This window comes from Drosophila ananassae (assembly GCF_017639315.1).
Source record: "Drosophila ananassae strain 14024-0371.13 chromosome 4 unlocalized genomic scaffold, ASM1763931v2 tig00000073, whole genome shotgun sequence".
Lineage (NCBI taxonomy): Eukaryota > Metazoa > Arthropoda > Insecta > Diptera > Drosophilidae > Drosophila > Drosophila ananassae.
Genome location: NW_025319042.1, coordinates 1,220,140 through 1,247,268, shown reverse-complemented (window position 1 = coordinate 1,247,268; position 27,129 = coordinate 1,220,140). Strand labels below are relative to the sequence as shown.

At 36.0% G+C, this 27,129-nt stretch overlaps 2 protein-coding genes and 1 non-coding gene across 5 annotated transcripts; 1 reads left to right on the top strand and 2 right to left on the bottom strand.

Annotated features, from left to right (window-relative positions):
* Window positions 1–2,883: 2,883 nt before the first annotated feature.
* Window positions 2,884–2,955, top strand: Trnan-guu. The gene has a single exon. It is a non-coding gene; the product is annotated as a tRNA-Asn (tRNA).
* Window positions 2,956–21,129: 18,174 nt separating this feature from the next.
* Window positions 21,130–23,336, bottom strand: LOC123257864 (chaperone protein HscA-like). Its single transcript, XM_044717836.1, has one exon. The coding sequence runs from the start codon at window positions 23,239–23,241 to the stop codon at window positions 21,493–21,495; it is 1,749 nt and encodes a 582-aa protein (XP_044573771.1). The 5' UTR covers window positions 23,242–23,336; the 3' UTR covers window positions 21,130–21,492.
* Window positions 23,337–25,071: 1,735 nt separating this feature from the next.
* Window positions 25,072–27,049, bottom strand: LOC123257895 (DNA repair protein RadA-like). Of its 3 annotated transcripts, XR_006507943.1 has the most exons (4): window positions 26,528–27,045; window positions 26,345–26,466; window positions 26,216–26,280; window positions 26,079–26,153 (listed from the first exon to the last, which is right to left on the bottom strand). XR_006507943.1 is itself a non-coding variant. In XM_044717863.1 (2 exons), exons 1-2 carry the CDS (start codon window positions 26,562–26,564, stop codon window positions 25,556–25,558), a joined length of 948 nt encoding a protein of 315 aa, XP_044573798.1. In that variant the 5' UTR covers window positions 26,565–27,049; the 3' UTR covers window positions 25,072–25,555. The 3 variants fall into 3 exon arrangements, 1 of the variants encoding a protein (XP_044573798.1); XR_006507942.1 differs by having other exon boundaries at window positions 26,216–26,466; window positions 26,528–27,046; XM_044717863.1 differs by having other exon boundaries at window positions 25,072–26,466; window positions 26,528–27,049.
* Between the last annotated feature and the right edge of the window lie 80 nt (window positions 27,050–27,129).

Genomic DNA, 27,129 nt, shown 5'->3' with positions numbered 1-27,129 from the left:
TGTTGCCGCGTATGGATTGATACTTCCAAGAGAAATTTTGAATATTCCAAAATATGGTTGTATTAATATTCATCCTTCATTACTACCGAGGTGGCGCGGTGCAGCTCCGATACAGCACACAATTTTAGCAGGAGATCAAGAAACCGGGGTTAGCATTATGCAACTGGATGAAGGATTAGATTCTGGCCCTATTTTAAAACAGGAAAAATTTCTTATCGAAAAGAACGATAACTACAAGACATTGCATGATAAATTATCTAAGCTAGGCAGTGATTTACTGCTGAAAGTGCTAAACGAAATTGAAAAACAGCTTCCCTTAAAACAGAACGATAACGATGCATGTTACGCTGACAAAGTGGAAGACTATAAAATTTATGCAAGTGATGCCTGTGAAGTTGCTTATAGAAAGGTTAAAGCGTTTTACCCAAAAGCGTTTATCAAGATAGAGAATAAACGTATCAGGATACTTGATGCTGACTTTGAAGCTCTCGCTTCAGAACAAGGTAAGATTGTTAACGATAATATGCACATAAGTTTAAAAGGTGGCACTTTAATTCCTAAAGTTGTACAAATGGAAGGGAGAAATCCTTGCAGTATTGAAGATTTTATTCGTGGCTTGAAATCAAGCATGGTAAAAAAATTTATAGAATAGGCTGCTTTAAATTAGTGTAGAAATGTAATAGCTAAATTTCCTTTTCTTAGATATAATCTTAAAAAACTTTCCATATAAAAATGAAAATAAAAAGAGCTTTAATATCAGTATACGATAAAACGAATATAATTGATCTTGCATCGTTTTTAACGCAGCAACAAATAGAAATTCTTTCAACGGGAAATACTTATAAAACGCTATCTAGTGCAGGAATAAAAACACAAGAGGTCTCAGATTACACACAATTTCCAGAGATACTTGGTGGTAGAGTAAAAACTTTACACCCTAAAATTCATGGAGGAATACTTTGCAATAGAGAAAAACACAAAACGGAAATACAAAATCTAGGTATTAAGCCAATAGACCTGCTTATAACTAACCTATACCCATTTTGGGAGACAGTAAATAGCGGCTCAAATGAAGAGCAAATTATAGAACAAATTGATATCGGCGGAGTGGCGTTAATTAGAGCTGCAGCAAAAAACTTTCGTTTTACTTCAGTTATTTCTAGCATTCAAGACTACGAAGCACTAAAAGCTGAGATGATAAAAAATAACAATAAAACAACATTGGAATATAGAAAACACTTAGCAACCAAAGCATTTGCTCTCACTGCACACTACGATTCTAATATTCACAGTTGGTTTTTATCCCAGAGTAAAAATAATGAGTTGCCAGAGTTTTTTGCTCTATACGGGCATAAAGTACAAGAACTCAGGTATGGTGAAAATCCCCATCAAAAAGCTGCATTTTATAGTAATCAATTTACCAAATATCCGTTGGAAAAAATACATGGAAAAGAGTTGAGTTATAATAATATAGTAGATATAGAATCCGCACTTAACATAACTTCTGAATTCGAAGAACCTGCAGCAGTGATAATCAAGCATAATAACCCATGTGGCGCTGCTATTGGTAATAATGCTTTGGAGGCATATGAAAAAGCTCTATCGTGCGATGAAGTAAGCAGTTTTGGTGGTATAGTTGCCTTAAACCGGGAAATAGATTTAAAGCTAGCGGAAAAATTAAACGAGATATTTTTAGAAGTTGTGATAGCACCATCAGTAAACAATGAGGCACTAAAAATTTTGCAAAGAAAGAAAAATTTAAGAGTGATTATTCATAAATCTTTTCAACAAAATGTGAAATACCAAACTAAAAATGTTATTGGTGGGTTTTTGGTGCAAGAAAATAATGATCACAAGATAAAAGCAGAACAAGTAACAGAATGCACTACAACAAAAAAAGGAAAGGAAGATCTTATTTTTGCCTGGAAAATATGTAAGCATGTGAAATCCAACGCAATAGTTATAGCAAAAGATGGTTGTGCTATTGGCATCGGCGCAGGGCAAACAAGCAGAATAGATAGTGTGAACATTGCAGTGAAAAAAGCAGGTGAAAAATGTAAAGGTGCAGTGCTTGCTTCAGATGCATTTTTTCCATTCCCAGATAGCATAGTAGAAAGTGCAAAACATGGAATTACAGCTATAATTCAGCCCGGCGGCTCGCTGAAAGATCAAGATGTGATAAAAGCTGCAAATGAAAATAAAATTGCTATGTTTTTCACTGGCGTTCGCAGTTTTTTCCATTAGGCTTTGTGTCTTATCGTCATACTGCCGCGAACCGTCACGGTATCTCTTGGCCGCTAACAAGCAGCGGAATGACGGCTGTCGCTTAGCCATAAACATTAAGAAATTTACCAAACGAAAAAAAAGGCAAAAGAAGCCCCGTGGTTATTATCCGCTTTAAAATATTGGCGTTTTTTATGTTTTAAAACGCTTGATAAGCGAGATTCAGCTGCTTTTAATTGCAACTAATCTACGCTGCAAATGTTTAAGAAATTTACTAAGCAGAAAAAAAGACAAAGAATCCCCGAGTTAGCTAGTCTTTTACTATCTCTGTCGAGTATTGGCATTTTTTGATGTCTTGTAACGCTTTATAAGCGCGTTCAGCTTATTTAGATAAAAATCTAGATGTAGATGAAGTTTTGTAAAGACATACAGTATCTATATACTGCAAAAAATTGAACATAAGACGCCGATACATTAAGTAATCCTTACCTTTTAATCTGCAGATTGGCGAAAGCAAATACAATAGCTTCAGTTTCATGATAAGGGCGCTGGCGGAGTTTGTCAAGTAAGTTTTTTCGTTTCTGTGACCAGTTGGACTTAAAGTCTACACAAAAAACGTTTACAACCAACGTTCAACATGGTAAATTAAAAACGGTTTATTCCTCGGTAGCTCAGTGGTAGAGCAGTTGGCTGTTAACCAATTGGTCGCTGGTTCGAATCCGGCCCGGGGAGCTCTTCTCTGTTGAATTTTAGTGTTGATTTTATATGGGCATTAAATCAGTCGTTTTATGTATACTAGATGGTTGGGGAAATGGAGTAGAAAACAGTAAATACAATGCTATTAGCAACGCAAATCCACCCTGTTGGCAATATATTAGCTCTAATTATCCAAAATGCAGTTTATCCGCCTGTGGAACTGATGTGGGGTTACCTGGTGGTCAAATAGGTAACTCAGAAGTTGGCCATATGAATATTGGCAGTGGTAGAGTGGTAATACAAAGCCTTCAGCGCATTAATCAAGAGATTGGAACAATAGAAAACAATGTAAATCTACAAAGTTTTATTAGTAATCTAAAAAGTAAGAACGGAGTATGCCATATAATGGGATTAGTGTCAGATGGCGGTGTTCATTCGCATCAAAAGCATATTTCAACTTTAGCAAATAAAATATCACAGCATGGAATCAAAGTGGTGATACATGCATTTTTAGATGGCAGAGACACATTGCCAAATTCAGGAAAAAAATGCATTCAAGAATTTATAAAGAGTATAAAGGGAAATGACATAAGAATTGCTACTGTTTCTGGGCGTTACTATGCTATGGACCGTGATAACAGGTGGGAGAGAACAATTGAAGCTTATGAGGCTATCGCATTTGCAAAGGCACCTCGTCATGATAATGCAGTATCGTTGATTGATGAAAATTATCAAAATAACATAACTGATGAGTTTATCAGGCCCGCAGTAATAGGTGACTATCAAGGTATAAAACCAGAAGATGGAGTGCTGTTGGCTAACTTTCGTGCTGATCGAATGATACAATTAGCAAGTATTTTGCTTGGCAAAACAGATTACGCTAAGGTAGCAAAATTCTCTTCAATTCTAAGCATGATGAAATATAAAAAAGATCTTCAGATCCCTTATATTTTTCCTCCTACTTCTTTCGCTGATACTCTAGGACAAACAATAGAAGACAATAAATTGCAACAATTACGTATCGCCGAAACCGAGAAATACGCTCATGTGACTTTCTTTTTCAATTGTGGAAAAGAAGAACCTTTCTCTGGTGAAGAAAGAATACTCATTCCCTCACCAAAAGTTCAAACTTACGATTTGCAGCCCGAAATGTCAGCCTTCGAGCTCACAGAAAAGCTTGTAGAAAAAATTCACTCCCAAGAATTCGCACTGATAGTTGTAAATTACGCTAATCCTGATATGGTAGGACATACAGGTAATATAAAAGCAGCCGAGAAAGCTGTGCTAGCTGTAGATGATTGTCTTGCAAAAGTGCTGAGTGCTGTTAAAAAGTCAAGCAACACCGCATTAATTGTTACTGCAGACCATGGTAATGTGGAATGTATGTTCGATGAAGAAAATAATACACCTCATACAGCACACACTCTAAATAAAGTGCCATTTATTGTGTCTTGCGATAATCTAAAACTAAGAGACGGAAGGTTATCTGACATCGCCCCTACTATTTTACAGCTACTTGGAATTAAGAAACCTGATGAAATGACAGGTAGTTCATTGATTTCTTGCATTACCCTCTGTCATTCCAGCTAGGCAGCGTTATGCACCGGAATGACATCAAATAGATGTGTTTTAACTTAATCCAACTTTTAAATTTTTCGCTGTTAGTACTAATGATTCATTAAAGAAGCTGTCAATATCACCAATACTATCTATATTTTTTGTACTGATAGATTGGTCAATTCTTTTGACCAAATTAGATAAAACTTTATTAGGGCCAATTTCAACAAATTTGTTAATGCCACGGCTTGACATATACAAAACCATTTCTCTCCATTTCACTCTGCTTACAACTTGCTTGGCGAGTAAAGTTTTTATAACTTTGGGATCACTCTCCTCTTTAGCTGTAACATTTGTTATCAAAGGAACTATAGGACGGGTTATTTTAATACCCTTCAAAAACTCCAAAACTTTTTCATCAGCAGGTTTCATAAGAGATGAATGAAAAGGCCCACTAACCTGTAATTTAATTAGTTTCCTCACACTCGAGTTTTTGAATAAATCGGGTAACATTTCAAGAGCTTCTCTAGTGCCACTTATAACCACTTGTCCGCCACCGTTATCGTTTGCAATTTCACAAATTCCGTCAATTTGAACTGATTTCAATATATCTTCCACTTCATTTATCTCTGCTCCAAGCAACGCAACCATTCCGCCTTTACATTTCAGTGAAGCTTCATGCATTGCTTCGCTGCGAACTTTCAGCAGCTTGATTGCAGACTCAAGCGTTAACGCTCCTGCAGCACACAGCGCTGTATATTCGCCAACTGAATGCCCACAAACATATTTAACATTGTGATCAGTGAAAAGAGATTTGCCAAACATATGCTCCATAACACGTAGCATTGCAATTGATACTGCCATTATAGCTGGCTGAGCGTTTTCTGTAATGGTTAATTCTTCAATAGGACCGTTGAAGATTAAATGAGACAGCTTTCTACCCAATATGCTATCTACTTCATTAAATACTTGTCTTGCAACGGAAAACTCACTATATAAGCTCCTTCCCATTCCTACAAACTGAGAGCCCTGACCAGGGAAAGCGAAAATCATGATAACTATTATTTATTCCCTATTGAGTATAACATTTTATCTATTTTTTGTCAATATTTTAGAATAATGATTGACTTAGTGAATTAAGTTCACTAGAATATTAACTGACTAAAAGTTTATAAGCAACAATGAATTATCATAAAATTATTATAGTTATGACAGACGGTCAAGAGTTTGAAACTCGTTCCACTTATGGAAAGGAGGGAGATAGGGTAAAACTTGATAGAGATCCTCTTACTCACCCTGCATGGACTGGAAGTTTGACAAGCGGGTTAGCAAGTAAAACTAGCAAATTAGCTAAGTTTAACGATAAATATGGAAGCATTTTCTAATTCTCCTCCTCTTTAAGTTTTAGAGAGTTTACTGAAGCATGCATAAATACAAAAATATAGGCTATGTTGCTTCTCCATCACCAAAATCGCAGGAAGTATCTAAACTATTAAAGAAACTTAATTTTATCAATATAACAGAAGAAAATAAGTCCGAAATTGATCTACTGATAGTTGTTGGCGGTGATGGCTTTATGCTGCGTACCTTGCATAATTACGTTATAGAAAATAAAAACATGCATGTGTATGGGATAAACACTGGCAATGTTGGGTTTTTGATGAATAAATGCTTTAGCTGCAGTGAAGATTTAATTGATCATATAGAGCATGCAACTTCAACTCAGTTAACTTTGCTAAAAATGGAAGCAACAGACACAAGTGGCAAGAGATATCATTACATAGCAGTAAACGAAGTATACGTTTTTAGAAAAGCGAACCAAATAGTAGAGATGAATATTACTATCAACGATAAGCTAAAAGTAGAGAAATTTAGAGGGGACGGAGTAATATTATCTACCCCCACAGGCAGCACTGCATACAACTTCTCTGCCGGTGGCCCAATCTTGCCGCTAAATTCAAATTTACTTGCATTAACCTCTATCAATAGCTATTACCCAAGGCATTGGAATGGAGCGTTAATATCAAACGATACAATCGTACAAATTGACATTAACGACACAAAAAACCGTCCAGCACTTGTAGTATCAGATTACAAAGAATTTCATGATATATCACAGATAAAAATACAAAAAGACCATGAGAACACAATCACTTTGCTTTTTGACAAAGATTACCCTCTGAATGAAAGAATCTTTGATAGACAATTTCTATACTAATAATTATCCGTAAATTGGTATTTACTATATCTTAATAACTATAGCGTAATCAATGCAGCATAGTAATTAATTTTGGAGTGAATATGCCTGGACCAGTAAATGAAGAACAAACAGTAACATTAATTTCTTCCACATCAATAAGTGAAGATGGCGAGATAACACCAGGAATTTTACCAATACCAGCACTTAGGACAAGTACTCCGAAAAAAAATGATGAAAATACAGCTTTAGAAGCTTTGTTAGAGGAAGAATTTAAAGAGAAAAAAAACAGCAATGCTAATTCAAGAGATCCGTTAACTCTTGAGACTCAAGTATCACCTCCTTCCCTAGAAGAAACAAAAGGTGAAGAAACTCATGTTGACGTGCCACAAAATCCCACTCTAAGCAGATCACCTTTTCAAGAGACAGTATTTAGTCCACCTTGGAATAGTGAAATATTAGAAGATTTACAAAGAACTAACAGCTCAAGTATACCTCCAACTGGCTCACTACCATCATACACAAGCGCAGCAGATGGCTCTAAAAAGTCTTTGCTTACAAATAGTAAATTTAACATAAATGACGATGCAATTTTAAAAAATAAAAAAACAAACAGATTCTTGCCAAGAGCAAAGTATGCCATGCAGCAGAAGGGTTTTATAATTTTTGGTGCAAGTGCTATTATACTCAGTATATCTGCAGCTTTATTATATTTACAAGATAAAGCAAAATTTATTGCATTTTTTACAAACAGCCCAAAATATATCACTATACCAGTTATCGCACTTGCTGCATTGCTTGCAATTGGTCCAATATTTTTTGCAACAAGGCAATTTATAGATACTGAAGAACATTCCATTCAAAAAAAAGATGCGGATAAAATTTTAGCTGAGGTGTTGGAGCACCAGCCAAAAGATAAAGCTATAAAATCTGTAAGACTGGAATATAGCAATGGCACTCATTCAAATTTTGTACTTAATGCTTGGGAAGCTAAACAAGGCTTCACTAACATTGACGAAAAAGTAATTACTAGAACTAATAAAATAAAATCAGTAATTAACGACAGACCAATATTTACTGCATTATTTACTGGTGTAGTTGCTGCAAATATAGCGTTTCCTCTAGGGCTACTTGCAACACATGGTGTTAATGGTGTACAAAAATTTTACCAAAACCCTTTGACTAATAACATAGGATTATCATTACTTATAGGTTCTGGTATACTTGCATTACTCATTGTGGGTTTTGGCATACATTATTATAGAAAAACAAATTGCACTAACCTTATATATTCTGAAGAAGAGATTGATCCTAAAGATGTTAATGGGAAATTCATTGAGGAAATAAAACGAGAAAGAACAAATGTTCTTGGGGAAAATCACAGTAAAGACGCTAAACGCAGCAGCTTAACGCTTGAGCAAGTTGTGGTTCAATCTCATAATTGTAAGGATATTGTTTATAGTGTCGGTTAATAAAATGCATGATATAGCTAGTGCAGCCCTACGTCATACCGCTGCAGACCGTCATACCGCGATTCATTCGCGGTATCTCTAGATCCCGCTAACACGTAGCGGGATGACGATTGTCAGGGTAGCACCTCCCTCCCCTGTCATCCAAGTAGCTGACACTGGGATGACAAAAAAAGGAGCACTGGAATGACATCACAGGGGCACTGAAATGACATCCTCCTAGTAGAGATCGCTTTTGTAATTGCAACATTCACGTGTATCCGTTCAGCTAAGCGGTGTAAGAGATGATAGATAAGAGGTTTTGGAAAGGATTGAGACCCCTTTGTTTCCATGTCAAGTATAATGAAATTATCCGTTCAAGGAATGCATTTCCCCGCTTCGATTGGGTAAAATATGAATTTTTGCGATAAACGACATAATGCCGAATTTGCTGTTCAGCATGGTTATTTGTCAGCGGAATATTTTCTGGGTCATCTAAAAATTTCCACATCATTCTTTCAGATTTCAAAATATTCTTTGCAACTCGAGAAGCTCCAATTGCTTCAGGTAAGCGAGATATTTCCTTCAAATAATACCTTGTACGTTTTCGCAATTTTCTTGCACGTCTGGCAAATCTTAAAATGTCTATCTCATTTTTTAGTAAAGCTTTTTTTAGTGCAAATAATTCAGTAGTGACATCTCTTACATAACAGCCAAGAATCTTAACTTCAATGTTCCAGCTATGAGCCAGCCTTTCAAAATCTCTTATTAAATAAGCCCAGCAGATTTGCCTTTTCTTATCATTAAAGTAGTTGTAGGCTGAATATCTATCAGTTACTATCAAACTATTGCGATTGCAAAATGTGCTGTCTTGCAAAACCTTCATTCCTCTTGATTCTGTCAATTTTACAAAACTTGCCGTATTGCTTGCAAACATCCAACACCAGCCAAGTTTTCCTTTGTTATAGTGACTGGTTTCATCGATATGCAAAACCTCACTTCTGCTTATTTCTTGTTCGATTTTCTCATATGTTTTTTCGCATTTTAATGCAACTCTGTGTTCACTATTTGATATGCTGCCAACACTTATGTTCAAATTAAAAATGTCATTTATGATACTAGCCACTTCATGCTTTGAGTTTTTGTAAAATCCGCTGAGTGCTGCAATTATAGACTTAACCCTTGGACCAAATGTATCTGGCGTAACACCTTCTGGTAACTTGCTACTTTTTCTTTTTCTGCATCTCCGACAACGACCATGTTCCAATTACTACATAAGGCCTAATTTCCGGAAGATCAACTTTTTGGTGAACATAAGGTTTTTCGCATATTACAAGCTCTCCTCCGCATTCGCAAATATTAGGCAACTCTATTTTTACTACTTTATCCGCTTCCATTGTAGCATGAAAATTTCCTTTATGCCCAACCTGATCGCCAACATTCCTTTCGCTTTTTGGCTTGTCCTTTTTTGTTTTGTACAATTCTTTAGAGCTCGGTAGAGATGAATTTTTCGAGTTTAAACCAAGCCTTTCCTTTAATTCAGCGTTCTCTATCTTTAAAGCTTTATTTTCTGCTTTTAAGTTTTCTATCTCTGCTTTCAGTTTTTCTATTTTTTGCTGTAAATTTTTGCAAAGTTCTAAAAGGTTTACCACATTACCTCACTTTTGCTCTATGATTATCTTTTTAGATCACTTTGTCTACCTTATTCTACCACTCCGCTGAACGGATACCTTGGGTTAGCTATAGCTAACACCACAATTGTACTAACATTGTGATTTGAGAACAACCTTCACCAGAAAGGGTGTCATTCCAGTGTTAAGCACTGGAATGACGAGAGGTAACGCAAGAAGTTTACTCTTAATAAAAACCTGATGATGAATCATTATTACCAAATTTCGGCCTATTTCTGTTGCTGAAACCAGAACGAGGACGAGGAGGCCTCTTATGGTGACTTCCTCCAGGTTTTCTACTAAATGAATTATTGTAATAATTATCCCTGTCATTTGGACCATCTTTCCTTTCCTCGTTGTAAAGCTCACCTTCAAAAAACTCTCCCGTCTCTTGATCAACCCGACGTCTTGACAACTTTGGACACCCACCTTTTTCGAAGTCAATTACTAGTGCTTTGAAAGTATCATCTTGTTTAAGTACGCTCTCTATAGAATCTATATGTTCATTAGCTACTTCACTTATGTGCATTTTTCCTTTTCTGCCATTAAGAAATTCAAGCTCTACAATAGACTTCTCTATTCTTACAACCTTGACATCAACTATAGAACCTTGTTCTAGTTCTGTTATTGAATCAATCATCATACTCTTTGCAATTTCAGCTTCAGTGCCACTCGTAGCAAAAACAGAAACTTTACCATCATCTCCTATTTCAATTTTTGCATTACTTCTTTCACACACACTGCGTATATTTTTCCCCTTAGAACCTATAGCAGCAGAAATTTTGTCTTTATCTATGTAAAATGATAACATCCTTGGTGCATGGTCTTTGACATCATCACTGTGTTCTGAAATCACTGCATTCATTTTTTCTAAAATATGTAATCTTCCAGCTTTCGCCTGTTCTAAAGATTTTTCAACAATTTCAAAGCTTATACCAGAAATTTTCATGTCCATTTGTAGCGCCGTAACCCCTTCACTAGTTCCTGCTACTTTAAAGTCCATATCACCAAGATAATCTTCATCACCAAGTATATCGGAAAGTATTACATACTCGTCTTTATCTTTGATGAGACCCATAGCAATTCCAGCAACAGGGGCCTTTATTGGCACACCCGTATCCATTAAAGCAAGAGAAGTCCCACAAACTGTTGCCATAGAAGAAGAACCATCAGACTCCAAAATTTCGGACACTACTCTTATTGTATAAGGAAATTCAGACTTATCGGGTAAAACAGGATGAATTGCTTTCCAAGCAAGTTTGCCATGACCGATTTCTCTTCTTCCTGGTGCACGCGCAGCAGAAGTTTCTCCAACAGCAAATGAGGGAAAGTTATAATGCAACATGAAATGCTCACGTCTATCCCCTTCAATATCATCCACAATTTGCTCATCTTGAGTGGTGCCAAGAGCAGTAACAACCAGTGCCTGAGTATTGCCTCTTGTAAATAGTGCAGAACCGTGAGTTTTGGACAGAATATCAACTTCAACTTCTATCTGACGTATCTCATCATGCTTACGACCGTCTATCCTTACACTTTTCTTCCTAATTATTTCACGTACTAAAGATCTTTCAAAGTTTTTTACTGCATACGTAATTAACTTTTCGTCTTTTCCAGTTTCTTTAAGAGTATTCAATATATTCTCTCTGATCGCTTCTAGAGCTTGAACTCGCTCTTGTTTTACTGTTTGCGAATATGCTTTTTCAAAATCTTTACCGTATTTTTCGAGCTCTTGTGTTATATCTGATGCATCAATAGGGGCAAAGCTCTCAGGTTTATTGCCAATTGTATCAGCAAACTCTTTTATGAGCTTAATGACAGGCTTAAGGTGTTCATGGCCAAATTTTATTGCATTAAAAACATTTTCTTCAGAGAGCTCTTTCACTTCTGATTCAACCATTAAAATTGAATTTTCATCACCAGACAAAAACAGATCCAAGCTGCTTGCTTTCATCTCTTGAACAGAAGGGTTGAGTATATAGTTATTATTTTCATCACAACCAACCATCACTCCAGCTATAGTAAAGTGAAAGGGAACACCAGAAATTGCAAGAGCTGCAACAGCACCAATCAATGCTGGCACTTCAGGAGGATTGACTGTATCATAAGTTAATAGATTGCACACCACACTAATTTCATCATGAAATCCTTCTGGGAATAGTGGTCTTATACTTCTATCTATTACCCTTGAGATTAAAGTTTCTCTATCAGATGGCTTGCCTTCTCTTTTAAAAAAGCCGCCAGGGATCTTACCCATGGCATAGCTTTTTGCGATAAACTGTACATTTAAAGGAAAATCAACATTTTCTTCCTTCTTTTTACTTACAACAGTTACTAAAACAGAAGTATCACCGTAATTTACAACTACTGAACCATGTGCTTGGCGTGCTATTTTTCCTGTTTCTAAAGATAAGGTACGACCACCCCACTCTATAGATTTTTTTATAATTTTAAACATACTAAATTCCTCGATTATTTTCTAATGCCTAACTTCTCTATTAATTCCTGATAGGCTTCATTACCAAATTTACGCTTTATATAATTTAAGTGCTTGCGTCTTCTACCTATCAATATAAGTAAACCACGCTTAGAGTGATGGTCATGCTTGTGCACTTTAAAATGCTCAGTTAAGTTACTGATCCTCTCGGTCAAAATTGCACATTGTACAAAAGATGAACCTGTATCATCTTCTTTAATTGCATATATATTTATCAAACTCTTTTTCTTTTCGGATGTTATCGACATCTAAACCTCATTTTAAATATTAAAAACACGAATAGGTTTCACACAACCATAAATAAAACTGCAGATTGCAATAGGTACACTACCCACCACCGTACAACAAATATCATGATTCTTTAAATTACGCAAGTTATTTAATACAACTTCCTGACCTTTTCTGATTTTCCCCGCATCTTCTAGGGAAATTTCAACTTTGAACATCGATTTTAAAGCCGATTCAATGGGGATGACGAAACTTTTTGTATTACTCCCTGTCACTCCATCATCTTCTGTCATCCCACTCCCCTCTGTCATCCAAGTAGCTGACACTGGGATGGCTTTGTTGCATCGCTCTTCGGATAGTAGGTAACGCACAATAAATTTATGAAGCTATCTCAAATTTAGCCATACCAATATCAGTGAACTTATTGAGCAAATAGCATTTAACAAGTAGTTCCTTCTCTCTATTTGTCTCAGATTTATTCCTAAAACTAAACCCGAATGTTTGTTTCAGTCGCGAGAAAAAACTTTCTATATAAGATCTTTTTCCATAACTCATCTCTTTTTTCCACTTCTTTATACCATCTTCATCATATGACTTTATGAGCTTGACTGCAGAATTTCTCTCAGCCATATAGTCTAACTTTGGATGCTCTGCTGCGTTGTTTTTCGGAGGAATTTTCGTTTTTATACCATATTGATTACACAGCTTATAGAGCTTTTCTCTGTCATATGCCCTATCTGCATATAGTACTTTTATGACATACTGAAAATCGACTTCTTTTAGCAAATCACAAGCTCCATAGTGATCAGCCGTTACTGTATTTTACAGCTATGGCTTTTTTGCTGTTTGTATTCAACATTACATGCAATTTTCTTGTCTGTTCATAGCTGCGATACTTTCTATCTTCGCTATTTTCTTTGCTATGACCAGGAGTGTTGTTGTATATACTAATTCCTGTACTGTCTATAGCAATTTCGATATCTTCCATATTATTTTCTGCAATCATTGATCTTAATATTGAGTTTCTTAAACCTTCTTGATGATTGTGAATAGCTGATAACTTGCAAATTTTTCCCAATTTGCTCAAGGTATCCTGCTATAAACCCAACTGTTTGCCTCAGGCCTATTCTAAATAAACAAGTTATTATGTGCACCAAAATTACAACTTTATCGCTATAAATATTGTTGCCACCTGGTATTTTTGGACCATTCTCGTACCACTTTTCTATGGCTTCGTTGATATAATGAAAAATATTTCCTCTTTTTTCTAGAAATTTGTTATATTCGCTATGGTTACTGACCCTCATTTTTTGTGGCATATTTTTCCTTCAACAGTTAAATCGCTATTTATAATGAATTTTGTCAGTAATCACTAATTTTTCTGCTGCTATGCAACAAAGCCCACTGGGATCCAGGAAAGTTTGCTTGTGAGCAAGCAAACTAGTATAGAAAGTGGTTACAACATTTTCGATGAGATTATATGGAAAACTGGATCCCAGTGTCAGCTACTCGGATGACAGGAGAGGGGACTGGGATAGCAAGAGAAGAATTCTGAAACGACAAACCTCAAAAAAAACTTATGTAAAATCTAGCATTAACGAAAATTATACTTTTTTCATGCATGCTATGGTTTTTATAATTAACGGAGAGTGTGATATGGCGTTGAATGATCGATTGAGTAATAAAACAGAACAAGAACTCATAAACGACAATGATTTTATAAATGCTTTAGTAGGAAAGCTTACAGCAGGCCAGGATCCACAAATGTATCCTAAAGGAACATTAGATACTAAATTCAATGATAAAGTTAATGTTACTGGTAGCAATCTTCAGTTGCCTGCTTTCGTAACAGCACTAGCAGCACGGGATGGTGCTAATGGTGTTTATACTAAAGCTGCTGCCGATGCTGCATTAGCTAACAAACTTAATGTTGATGGTACCAACATATCAGACCCTTTTGTAACTGCCCTTACAACAGGTGGTACTAATAACAATAGGGTGTATACTAAAACAGCAGCAAATACTGAATTAGCTACTAAAGCTGAGTTGTTACGTTATGATGACAACGGTAATCAAGTGCCTATAACAAGCATAGCCGATTTAGTACCACGGCTCGCAGCAGGTGCTGGTGATAATGGTGTTTATACTAAAACAGCAGCAGATACTAAATTCGATGGTAAAGTTAATGTTGATGGTTCCAATGCAACTGATCCTGGTGTAACTGCCATGCTAGGCAAACTTATAGATGCAAATAAAGTTCTTAAAGTTGATGGTTCCAATGCAACTGATCCTGGTGTAACTGCTATGCTAGGCAAACTTACTGGAGCTAACATAGTTGCTAAAATCGATGCTTCTAACCTTACAGATGCAGCAAACAAGAAAGCTTTCGCGGAAGCTATACTTCCTGCACAAGACGGCAACAAATCAATTTTAGTAAATAAACTTGGGGAAGCTTTGGATAGGGTTCAAAATAATGCTAACGACAAAGTATATGGTGCTGCTGGTCAGGAAAAAATAGCAAAAGATTTCTTAGCTGATAAATATCCTTTTGCTAAAATCGATGCTTCCAACCTTACAGATGCAGCAAGCAAGAAAGCTTTCGCAGAAGCTATACTTCCTGCACAAGACGGCAACAAATCAATTTTAGTAAATAAACTTGGGGAAGCTTTGGATAGGGTTCAAAATAATGCTAAGAGGTTGTCCGGAAACTAGTAAATTCAAGCATATTCCCTCTTTAACATAACCCTACTCATAGCTAGGTATATGAAATTCTCAGTGGATGTTGTGAGTAAATCATACTCCTTCGATAGCCTTCTATTCCTATTAACCCAAGCAAAAGTCCTTTCTACAACCCATCTTCTTGGCTGTACTTTAAACCCTTGTTCTCTTGTTGGTAGTAGCTCAGGTGGCGTATCTTTGTGCACCCAAAATCTACATGGAGGCCTTTTAACAATTTCAATATCTATGTCATATTCTTCCTTTATGTGATTCTTTAAATTTCTTCCTTGGTATCCCATGTCAGCCCACATTTTTTTAACTTTAGTATATTTTGTTCTCATATTGTTTAATGCTATTTTAATACCATCTCTATCATTTTCGTTAGCAGCGCCTACGTAACAACCTAGTATAAAACCCTGAGTGTCTGTAATTATATGCCTTTTTCTACCCTTTACTTTTTTACTTCCATCATAGCCTTTGATCCCCCCTTTTCTGTAGTCTTTACAGATTGACTATCTACTATACAGGCACTCGGCTGCTCATTCCTTCCTATTTTTCTTCTACTATATTTTGTAATTTCATAATTCATTTTCTCAAAAATTCCCTGCTTCTTCCATTGCCTGAACTGCTCATACACAGTCTTCCATAGCGGAAAATCATTTGGTAAATACCGCCATTGACACCCTGTACGCAATACATAGAAAATTGCTTCTAATATTTCTCTTTTGCTATACTTTGGCGGCCTTCCTCCTTTCTTGTATGATACTCTGAAGTGTTTTTCTATTCTTGCCCATTCCCTTTCGCTTAGATCTGTTGGATACTTTTTTCTCATCTTTACCCCGTACTAAAATTTCAGATATTATAGCCTTTTACTTGTTTCCGGACAACCTCTAACGACAAAGTATATGGTGCTGCTGGTCAGGAAAAAATAGCAAAAGATTTCTTAGCTGATAAATATCCTTTTGTTAAAACTGCAGATCTTGGAACAAAAGTTGCAGAAAAAGCTGTCGTGGATGTTCTAGTTCCTGCTCTTGCAACAGTTGGTACTGATGATACTAAGAAGGTTTATACTAAATCAGTAGCAGATACTGCGTTTGCTAAAATCGATGCTTCCAACCTTACAGAGGCAGCAAACAAAAAAGCTTTCGCGGAAGCTATACTTCCTGCACAAGACGGCGACAAATCAATTCTAGTGGATAAATTGGGGGACGCCATAGCTAGCACAGATAAAGCAGAGTATAATGTTGGAACTGAACAAACAGCAAAACAGTTCTTAAACAGTAGAGGGCTAATTCCATCAGAGGATGCAATATTTAATAGACTCACAAGCGATGACAAATTCAAAACAAGCGTTACAATTGATGTCAATGCTAGTAATAATGGATTTCAAGAAGCTGTAAAGAACGTAATGTCACAACCGAAATTTGACATTCCAGTAGGTGATGATGTTGCACTTGACTGGACTTGGTAATTCAGCGCTAGATCCAAGTAGTCACGCTGCTTGGATGACGTCATACGGTCCTCGGATGACGGAAAAAAGGACTCAGATAACACCCTACAATGTCATTCCAGCGCGTGACGCTGGAATCCAGGTCTTTTTAGCTATCATAGGATGACAGAAGCAGACCCTCCACTTTGTCATTCCAGTACCCTCTTCTTGTCATGAAAGTAGCTGACACTGGTTTCCATCCAAGAGGGTGTCATCCGAGTAGCCCCTTTCTCGTCATGCCGCCGCGAACCGTCATACCGCGATTCATTCGCGGTATCTCTTAACATAGATCCCCTACTATACCTTAACATAGATCCCGCTAACAAGCAGCGGGATGACGAATTACTATGCCGCCGCGAACCGTCATACTGCTGCGGTATCTCAGCCGCTAATAAGTAGCGGGATGACGGTTGTTGTTTAGCTATAAATATTAAGAAATTTACCAAATAAAAAAAAGGCAAAAGAAGCCCCGTGGTTGGCTAATTACTTACATTATACTTTCAAGTATGGCGTTTTTTTATTCTAAACGTTTAATAACCGCGATTCAGTTGCTTTTAAGCCGCAACTAATCTAAATTATAAACATTAAGAAATTTACTAAACAGAAAAAAAGGCAAAAGAAACCCTAGGGTAGCTAATTATTCACTATCCATTTTTTAAGTTGGCGTTTTTTGATATTTTAAATGCTTTATAAGCGCATTTCAGCTTATATTAGGTAAAAACCTAGAAATTTTATAAAGACATAAGATGCACATAGTGCAAAAAATTAAACATGGGACGCCAGATACGTGAGTTTTTTTGTCATTTAATCTGTACAGAGAAGATAAATAAATAGCTTCAGTTTCATGATAAGGGGACTGGCGAAGCTTGTCAAGGAAGTTTTTATGATTTATCTAACGAACTTTACACTTGCTAAAGTTGTACCATCTTGGTAACTTTAACTGAAAGAAGTTATTTTTTATCCAATATGAAAAAAGCCTTTATATTCACATCCTTAATAGCAATTATATTGATAGTTATTACTTATTTATACAGAAACGACGGAACTAATGACTCACAAGTGGTAAATGTTTATTCATCGCGCAAAGAAGAATTAGTACGTACTTTGTTTGATGAATTCACGAAAAATACAGGTATTAAAGTACGTTACATCATTGATGATTATTCTCAGCTACTTTCACGAATGGAAAACGGTGGTGAAGCTGACTTATTTTTGACTGCTGATGCAATCAACTTAATTCTAGCAAAAAAAAGAGGACTTTTATCTCAAGTAGATTCAGAGGTTTTAAAAAGTGTTATACCTGCAAGATTTAGAGACAGTGAAGATTATTGGTTTGGTCTTACAAAAAGAGCTAGGATATTGGTTTACAATAAAGAGTCAGTAGACCCTAAGGACTTAAGTACTTATGAAGATTTAGCAAATGAAAAATGGAAAGGAAAAATATTAGTGCGTTCTTCTACAAGTCCATATAACAGATCGTTAATTGCTTTTATGATTGCAAATAATGGTTTTGAAAAGACGAAAGAATGGGTAAGCGGAATTGTGAGCAATATGGCAAGAAAACCAAGTGGTGGTGATGCTGATCAAATTTACGCCGTAGCAGCGGGTGAGGGAGATGTTGCAATAGTAAACAGCTACTACTTTGCGAGAATTCTTTTATCAGAAAATAAAAAGAATGTTGCAGACAAGCTAGGGGCTTTTTTTCCTAATCGCAACGATCACGGTGTAATGGTAAACATCAGTGGTGCAGCAGTAACAAAAAACGCAAAAAACAGGGAAAATGCTATAGTCTTATTGGAATTTTTAGTAAGCAAGCAGGCTCAAGAGTTATACGCTAAAAAAAACCAAGAATATCCTATTATTGAAGGCGTTGAAACTTCCGATATACTAAAATCTTGGGGAAATTATTCACAAAGTGATTTGCCTCTAAGTGAACTTGAGAAGCATCTTTTTGAGGCTGTTATGATAGCGGATGAGTGTAAGTGGAAGTAATCCCCAGCGCCACTAAACATTGGGATGAAAGATTTATGCTAATATACCTTACTCTTGACTCGCTGAACTTTTTCTTCCTTCTAACTTAATTTTGACTTTACTATCTTTTTCCGTTCTTTCACCAAAACAATTGCTGCACAAGAAGTCTATTGAAAAAAGGTAATAAGAAAGTAGAATAGGTTCAAGTAGTTGAAAAGGAAACTATGAACAAGAGAAGGAATTTGTTAAACATCTCAGACCTTACAGTCGATGATGTAGAAAATATAACTAAGTTGGCCAACCAGTACCTTAAAAAAGAAGTTGCAAATAGTCATATCTTGGAAAATAAGACAGTAATAAATTTATTCTTTGAAGATTCAACGCGTACACTTGCGTCTTTTGAAATAGCAGCAAAAAGCCTTGGAGCAAATGTTGTAACTTTGCCAATAAGATCTTCTTCTATTAACAAGGGAGAAGATCTAAAAGACATGATCAAAACATTAAATGCAATGAATCCTGATTACATAATAATCAGGCATAAAAGTAGTGGTATCATTAATACACTGGCAAAGTATGTTAACTGCTCGCTAATCAATGCAGGCGATGGAAGTAGTGAACATCCAACTCAAGCTCTTGCAGACTATCTTGTAATCAGCAATCACAAAAAGCAAATAAAGGACCTCAAAGTTGTGATATGTGGAGATATTCTGCACAGTAGAGTTGCAAGATCAAATATAAGATTGCTAAAAATGTTTGGAGCAGAGATAAACTTGGTCGCACCACCAACTTTGATTTGTAAGCATTTTCCTGAAGTAGATTCAGTCCATTATTCATTAATTGAAGGTATAAAGGATGCTGACGTAATTATGCTTTTGAGATTGCAGAAAGAGCGCATGAATAATAGTTCTTCAGAGAAAGAATATTTTTATTTGTATGGACTTGATTCACAAAAGCTATCATACGCAAAACCAGATGCGATTGTTATGCACCCAGGGCCAATAAACAGAGGGATTGAGATTAGCAGCGATGTAGCAGATTGTGTTATTTTACAGCAAGTAGAATTTGGATTGGCAATACGTAAGGCAGTGTTGCACTATTATAGGCCTTGCTAATATTAAAAGATGCTACACAACTAATGCAAAAAGGGGGGGCATGAAATGACAAGGCTTGTAAATGGTTTGAGAATGGCCATTAAGATGTTAAGGCCGAGGATATGGTGTGGAAGTTTTTACGAAAGCCTGAAGTCAATCAACAACCTTGCAGAACGGCAAATTAGACGGCTATCGTAAAAACAGCTTTTTCACCTGGTCGGAACATGGAGAAAGATTTGTGGAAAGAATGTTGTCGATATTTTTGACATCACGTCTCAATGGCCAAAATCCCTTCCAAAAGTTACGACTGCTTAGTTCTTTATTCATTCTCACAATCCGTGAACGGTTACAACCTGGATTCCAGTGGGCTTTGTTGCATCGCTAGCTATGATGGATTAAAGATAAAAAAGATAGGGAATATCAGTAGCTTATTATTCTGGTATTTATAACAAGAACGGTCAATGAATACCTAAATTTGAGTAAAAGAAATTTCACTACCATTTACCAATCCGGCTAAAATTCAAGAATTTCAATGCTTTAGCTATTTTCAATAGAATTAAATTTATTAATATAAATAACAAATTACTATTCTTAAATTTGATCAGATTGATTGCAAAAAAACAAGATTTTCAATAGGTTGCTTATAATCCTAACTATAGTTAGCCTTTCATAAGTAGCGATGCAACAAAGCCATTCCAGTGTCAGCTACTTTCATAACACCATATTACCTTAACAAAAGCAAATGTTCGTACAGATGTGCATCAGCTACTTTCATCTGCCACCTGCAAATTGCAATGTTCGTACAGTTATGTGTCACGCTACTTGGATGACACCGTTGAAAGAAATGAACCAAAATCGTTTTGAATAGAGGAATAACATTCACAAATAAAATTTCATATTACCATTTTTTAATTTATGTATTATAATAAGCTTAATTTATAAGAAAAACAAAGTTGGAAGAACTAAGCAAAAACTGGGTGATAAGAACGGGAAGATTTTTATCTTCATTGTTTTTTTTACTGTTGATTGCGCTGTCAATACGTAGTTTTTTATTCGAGCCATTTCATATACCTTCTGGTTCAATGAAAAGCACCCTACTTGAAGGGGATTACATTTTTACTAGTAAATATTCATACGGTTACAGTAAACACTCCTTTCCATTTTCTCCAAACATTTTTAGCGGCAGGATTTTTTATACCCCTCCAAAGCGTGGCGACATAGTAGTTTTCAAACCCACAAGAAATGACAGCATCAGGTTTGTTAAGCGAGTAATAGGAACACCAGGTGACAAAGTGCAAATGATAGAGGGAGAATTATACCTAAATGATCAGAAAGTAAAGCGAAGGCAAATTGAAAGTTTTTTTGATTATGAGTCAAATCGTAACATACCAAGATATATAGAAACGCTTTTAAGTGGCAAGGAACATGAGATTTTGGTAGATGACATTTCTAATAAGCTATCATATAACACTCCGGTTTATTATGTACCTAACGATCAATTTTTCGTTATGGGAGACAATAGAAATAATTCTTTAGATAGTAGGTTTCCTGAAGTTGGTTTTGTACCAATGGAAAATATCATTGGGCGTGTAAGCATAGTTGGTTTATCATTTAAATTAGGAAAGGTCGATTGGTTACCATTTAATTTCAGGTTACCTGTTGCTTTGAGATTAAATAGGGTATTGCACAAGGTTGTGTAAGCTTTTTCTACCTATTTGTTAATTCACACAACTCTAAAGAAGAATTTTCTAACTCGGCGATAGTGTTGTTAATTTCATTCAAGTCATTGCCTTGTAAAGCGTTTTTTGCATTTTGTAATAGGTTTTTCAACTTTTGATCAGTGGAAAGGTTATTATTGTTTTCAACCAAGTGTATGAGTTTATTTCCATTAATTTTAGCGCCTGCAAGGGAACGAGCCTTCATATCCTCGTCAAAGCTGTTTATTGACTGGTCAACCATATTTTGAATATCAGCTTCACTCAAGCCAAAACTTGAATTTACTTCAACTGTCTGCTCGATTCTGGTGGTTTTTTCTCTTGCAGTAACAGTCAAGATTCCGTCAACGTTAACTGTGAATTCTATTTCAACTCTTGCAGAACCTGCAGGCAGTGGCGGTATACCTTTTAGTTCAAACTGCGCTAGAGATTTGTTATCCTCTATCATTTCACGTTCTCCCTGACAAACATGAATTTTCATTGCTGTTTGCCCATCAACATAAGTTGTAAACTCTTTTATCTCTGAAACTGGTAGTGGCGTATTTCTTGGTATGATTTTTTCAACTATGTCTCCCATAGTTTCTATGCCAAGTGATAAAGGTAGAACATCCAGGAGAATATTTCTATCTTTTGAGCTCGAAATTAAATCATGAGCCTGCAGAGCTGCCCCAATGGCAACTGCTTTATCCGGATCCACGTCATTTAGTACTTTATTTCCAAAGAGTTTGACTAGTGAATTTTGAACCAATGGTGTTCTAGTTGCACCACCAACTAAAATTACTCCTTTTATATCGTCAATTTTAAGATCTATATCGCTTATAGTACGAGTGACTATATTGATAGTCCTATTAACTAAAGGACTTATTGCCTGCTCGAATTCTTCTCTGGTAATTTCACATTCAAATGGCTTGCCGTTAATGCTGAATTCAAAAATGCCTGAGGTGTTTTTGCTCAGGTATTCTTTTACAATACGTGATTCGATAAGTAAGGAATTTAGTTGCTTAGCCGTCTTTTCTCTATACTTATCAATCACAATTGAACTCAGCAAATGATCAAAATCATCACCGCCGAGTTTGGTGTCACCACCAACCGCAAGAACTTGAAACACTCCTTGATGCAATTTCAATATCGAAATATCAAATGTTCCACCACCAAGGTCATAAACTGCATATATTCCACTGCTATTGTTCTTTTCAATGGAGTAAGAAAGCGCTGCAGCGGTTGGCTCGTTAACGAGGCGAAGAACTTCTATGCCAGCTAATTTTGCCGCATATTTAGTTGCGTTACGTGCTGAATCGTCAAAGTAAGCTGGCACAGTAATCACTGCTTTTTTTACTTCCAGTCCCTTAGACTTTTTTACCCTCTCACATAAAGCTTTTAATATCTCAGCAGAAATCTCAATAGGAGTAAGATACTTTTCCTCTGCGCATTTTATTCTAATAACTTTTTCGCTTTCATGATCTATTTCAAAATTGAGGCCTTCTTTATTTAATTCTTCAACACTTTTACCCATTAAACGCTTTATTGAGTAGATTGCATTTTGACCGACATCGTAGCCAGTTTTCAATGTATTATTTTCATATGAAAGAGCAGAAGGCAGCAGTTCTCTTCCTTGTTCATCTTTAAATATCTCCACGTTACCAGCTTTATTTACCATAGCAATCAAAGAATTGGTAGTACCAAGATCTATACCAAAAACTACTTCACTTGAATTTGGTTCAGAAATTTGAATTGGTTGCATTCTTTTTCACCTCCTCAAATGACTTATATAAATATTTCAATCTTAAGACTTGTGTAGCAGCTCCATCAAAATTCTTTACAGCAAAAGTGTTAATTAGGTTTTTAACGCAATCTTTTATTTTTTCATCAATCATCCTGCTTGCAAATTGTAGATTGTCGCAGTCCAGCAAATACTCTCTTATTTCCATTGATTCACTTAATATTTCAGAATTTAAGTGGTCCTTTTGGCTTTTCACATCAAAAAAATCCAGCAAATGCTCAGCACGTTCTAGTGGTGACTTTAGCACTTGATAAGCTCTGTTAATATTTTCCATGTTTTGGGACTGTCTTTCATTTATATCAGTCCTGCTTAGCTCAATATATTTTTTCTCTAACTCATCAAAACTGATATTGAAAGCTGGTTCAATTTCAAACAATGCAAAATAGTTGCTAGACATGAAAACTCTCTCCACAACCACATTTTCCTTTCTCATTAGGATTTTTGAAAACAAAACCCGATGAAAATTTTTCTTCTACATAATCCATTTCAGAGCCAAGAATAAACATGACGGATTTTGGGTCGATCAACACTTTAACTTTTTGGCCATCACTACAGTTTTCCTCAATTATCGACTCTAAAGGACGAGTATCATATGCATATTCAATATCATATTTTAAACCAGAACATCCTTTTTGCTTAATTAGCACTCTTATTCCTATTGCTTCTTCCGGTTTCTCAAGGTTAGTATGCTTCTTTTGGTCCAATAAATACCTTATCCTTTCTACTGCTTCCGCAGTTATAGTGATAAGTTTTTTATTCTTTTTTACAGTTTCACCTCCGCCTACTTCTTGATATTCACCCATGTTCGTAGCTTCTTAATTCTTTTGTTTACTTTGATAGTCATGAATAGCAGCCTTTATAGCATCTTCAGCAAGTACCGAACAGTGTATCTTCACTGGAGGTAAAGACAACTCTTCCACTATTTGAGTATTCTTTATCTGTGTAACGTCACTGATGGTTCTTCCCTTTATCATCTCTGTTAACAAGGAACTTGAAGCAATGGCAGAACCGCAGCCAAAAGTTTTAAATTTTGCATCTTCAATAACACCTTTGTCATTGACCTTTATCTGCAATTTCATTACATCACCGCACGATGGTGCACCAACTAGACCAGTGCCAACATTTGGATCATTTTTATCCAGAGAGCCAACATTTCTTGGATTTTCGTAATGATCTAAAATTTTCTCATTATAACTCATAAAATTACCTGTGAACCGCTATTCTACATTATAACATATTTAGGTTAAAAACTAAAGAAAAATGCACTAGCAAACAGTATATTTTACTCACAAAATATATGGGTTACGAGTGTATTTACTTTACAAATACACGTAGTGCATGTCATTCTCTATATTGTAATTAAAAAGGAGTATTCCCTTGAGTTTATTTGGTAACCTTTATAAAGGCTTGTTAAAAACTTCTTCTCGCTTTAGCGACGGAGTGAAAAGTATTTTTTCTGGCAAAAAAAAATTAGATCAGTCGCTTTTAGATGAGCTAGAAGAATTGCTAATTAGCATGGACATTGGTCATAAAACTTCTAAGTTGATTATCGATAGGCTCACAAGCATCAAATTTGACAAGGAAGTTGAGTATAATATTATCACGCAGCAATTAGTGAATGAAATAGAAGCTATATTAAATCCAGTCGTGCAGCCGTTAATTTTAAATAAAAAACCACATATAATAATGGTATGCGGAGTAAACGGTAATGGTAAAACCACGACTATAGGTAAGCTTGCATATAAATATAAGGAGATGAGAAAATCCGTTATGCTTGTTGCGTGTGACACATTTAGAGCTGCTGCTAGTGAGCAATTAAACATTTGGGCAGAACGTTCTGATTGCTTGATTGTTACTGGAGAGTACGGTAGCGACTCTGCAAGTGTGGCATATAGAGCTGTAAGTCAAGCTATAAAGGATAACGTTGATGTTGTTCTAATTGACACAGCAGGAAGGCTGCAAAATAATGTGAACCTTATGGAGGAGTTATCAAAAATATATAGAACGATAAAGAAATTGGATGGTACTGCCCCTCATGACGTTATTTTAGTTCTTGATGCAACTACCGGCCAAAATGCTTATAGCCAATTAGAAGCATTTAGCAAAATGGTTAATGTTACCGGGCTAATCGTAACAAAGTTAGATGGCACTGCTAAGGGCGGAGTGGTAATTGGACTTGCAGAAGCTTATAAGATAAAGTTACATGCTATAGGAATTGGCGAAAATATAGAGGACTTAAGGGAGTTTACTAGCAAAGAATTTGCTGAAGCGTTATTTAATTGTAATTAAAAATTTCTCTTAATTCCCTTACGTGACCAAGCTTAATTATCTCAATATCATGAGAAGAGTAATTACCATTTTTAGGCATAATTGCTTTTTTGAATCCTAACTTTTGTGCTTCTTTTAGTCTGAGATCAGCATGCGAGACATTCCTAATTTCTCCTGAAAGTGCAACTTCACCGCAGATTATTGAAGAAGTTGGCAGCGGTAAATTTACTACACTTGAAATAAGGGAAGCAGCAACAGCAAGATCAGCCGATGGTTCCTGTATTTTGAGTCCCCCTGCAATGTTTAGGTATACCTCTTTATCATGCAAAAACATTTTGCAACAAGCATTTAGCACCGCGATGATCATAGCCAATCGATTAATATCCCACCCAACTACTGCCCTTCTTGGGGTTGCCATATTAGTCCCTGCTATTAATGCTTGCACTTCCATTAAAATTGGTCTTGAACCTTCAATTCCTGCAAATACGGCGCTGCCAACTACTTCTCTGTCATGGGCCATCAGAAACAATGATGATGGGTTATCAACAGGCACAAGTCCTGCTTCAGACATCTCAAAAACACCAATTTCATTTGCAGGGCCAAATCTATTTTTAATAGTGCGTAAAATGCGATATTGATTACTATTTTCACCTTCAAAATATAATACCGTATCCACCATATGCTCCAAAGTTTTAGGTCCAGCTATTTGTCCATCCTTAGTTATATGGCCAACTATTAAGAGGGAAATACCATATTGTTTCGCAAGAATAGTTAATTCATGTGCGCAAGTGCGGACCTGAGTTACAGTGCCTGGTGCCGATGTAATTCTGCTATCATACATTGTTTGTATAGAGTCAATTACTAAGAATTTAATACTTTTATTTTCCTTTATTGTTGCTACTACATCAGTTAAAGACACTGTAGATAAAAGCTTAATTTTAGGTTCATTTATCTTAAGACGCTTTGCTCTGAGACTCACCTGCTCTAAAGATTCCTCGCCAGATACATAAAGACATTCAAAAGAGGAAAGTTGCACAACATTAGCTGCAATTCTAAGCAAAAGGGTAGATTTCCCAATTCCAGGTTCGCCACCAATTAAAATGCTAGCACCTTGAACGATACCCCCACCAAAAACTCTATCTAATTCTTCTATTCCTGTTAAAAAACGACTTGGAGTGATAATTTCGCTACCCGATAACGTCTTTATTAAAATTGGCGCAGATATACTTCTTTTGCCCGTTTTTACTGCTATTTCCTCAACAACTGTATCCCAATTGTCACATGCAATACACTTCCCTACCCACCTACCAGTGCTGTGACCACAGGATTGACATACATATACAGTTTTCATCAAAGCCAAAATTATTTTGTTGTAATTGTAATAAAAATTAGCTGAATATGCGAAGTAAATCTATAGCTAACCCAAGAAAGGGTTCCCTATGTCATACCGCGATTCATTCGCGGTATCTCTAGATCCCGCTAACAAGTAGCGGGATGACGGTTGTCGTTTAGCCATAAATATTAAGAAATTTACCAAATAAAAAAAAGGCAAAAGAAGCCCTGGGGTTATTATCTGCTTTA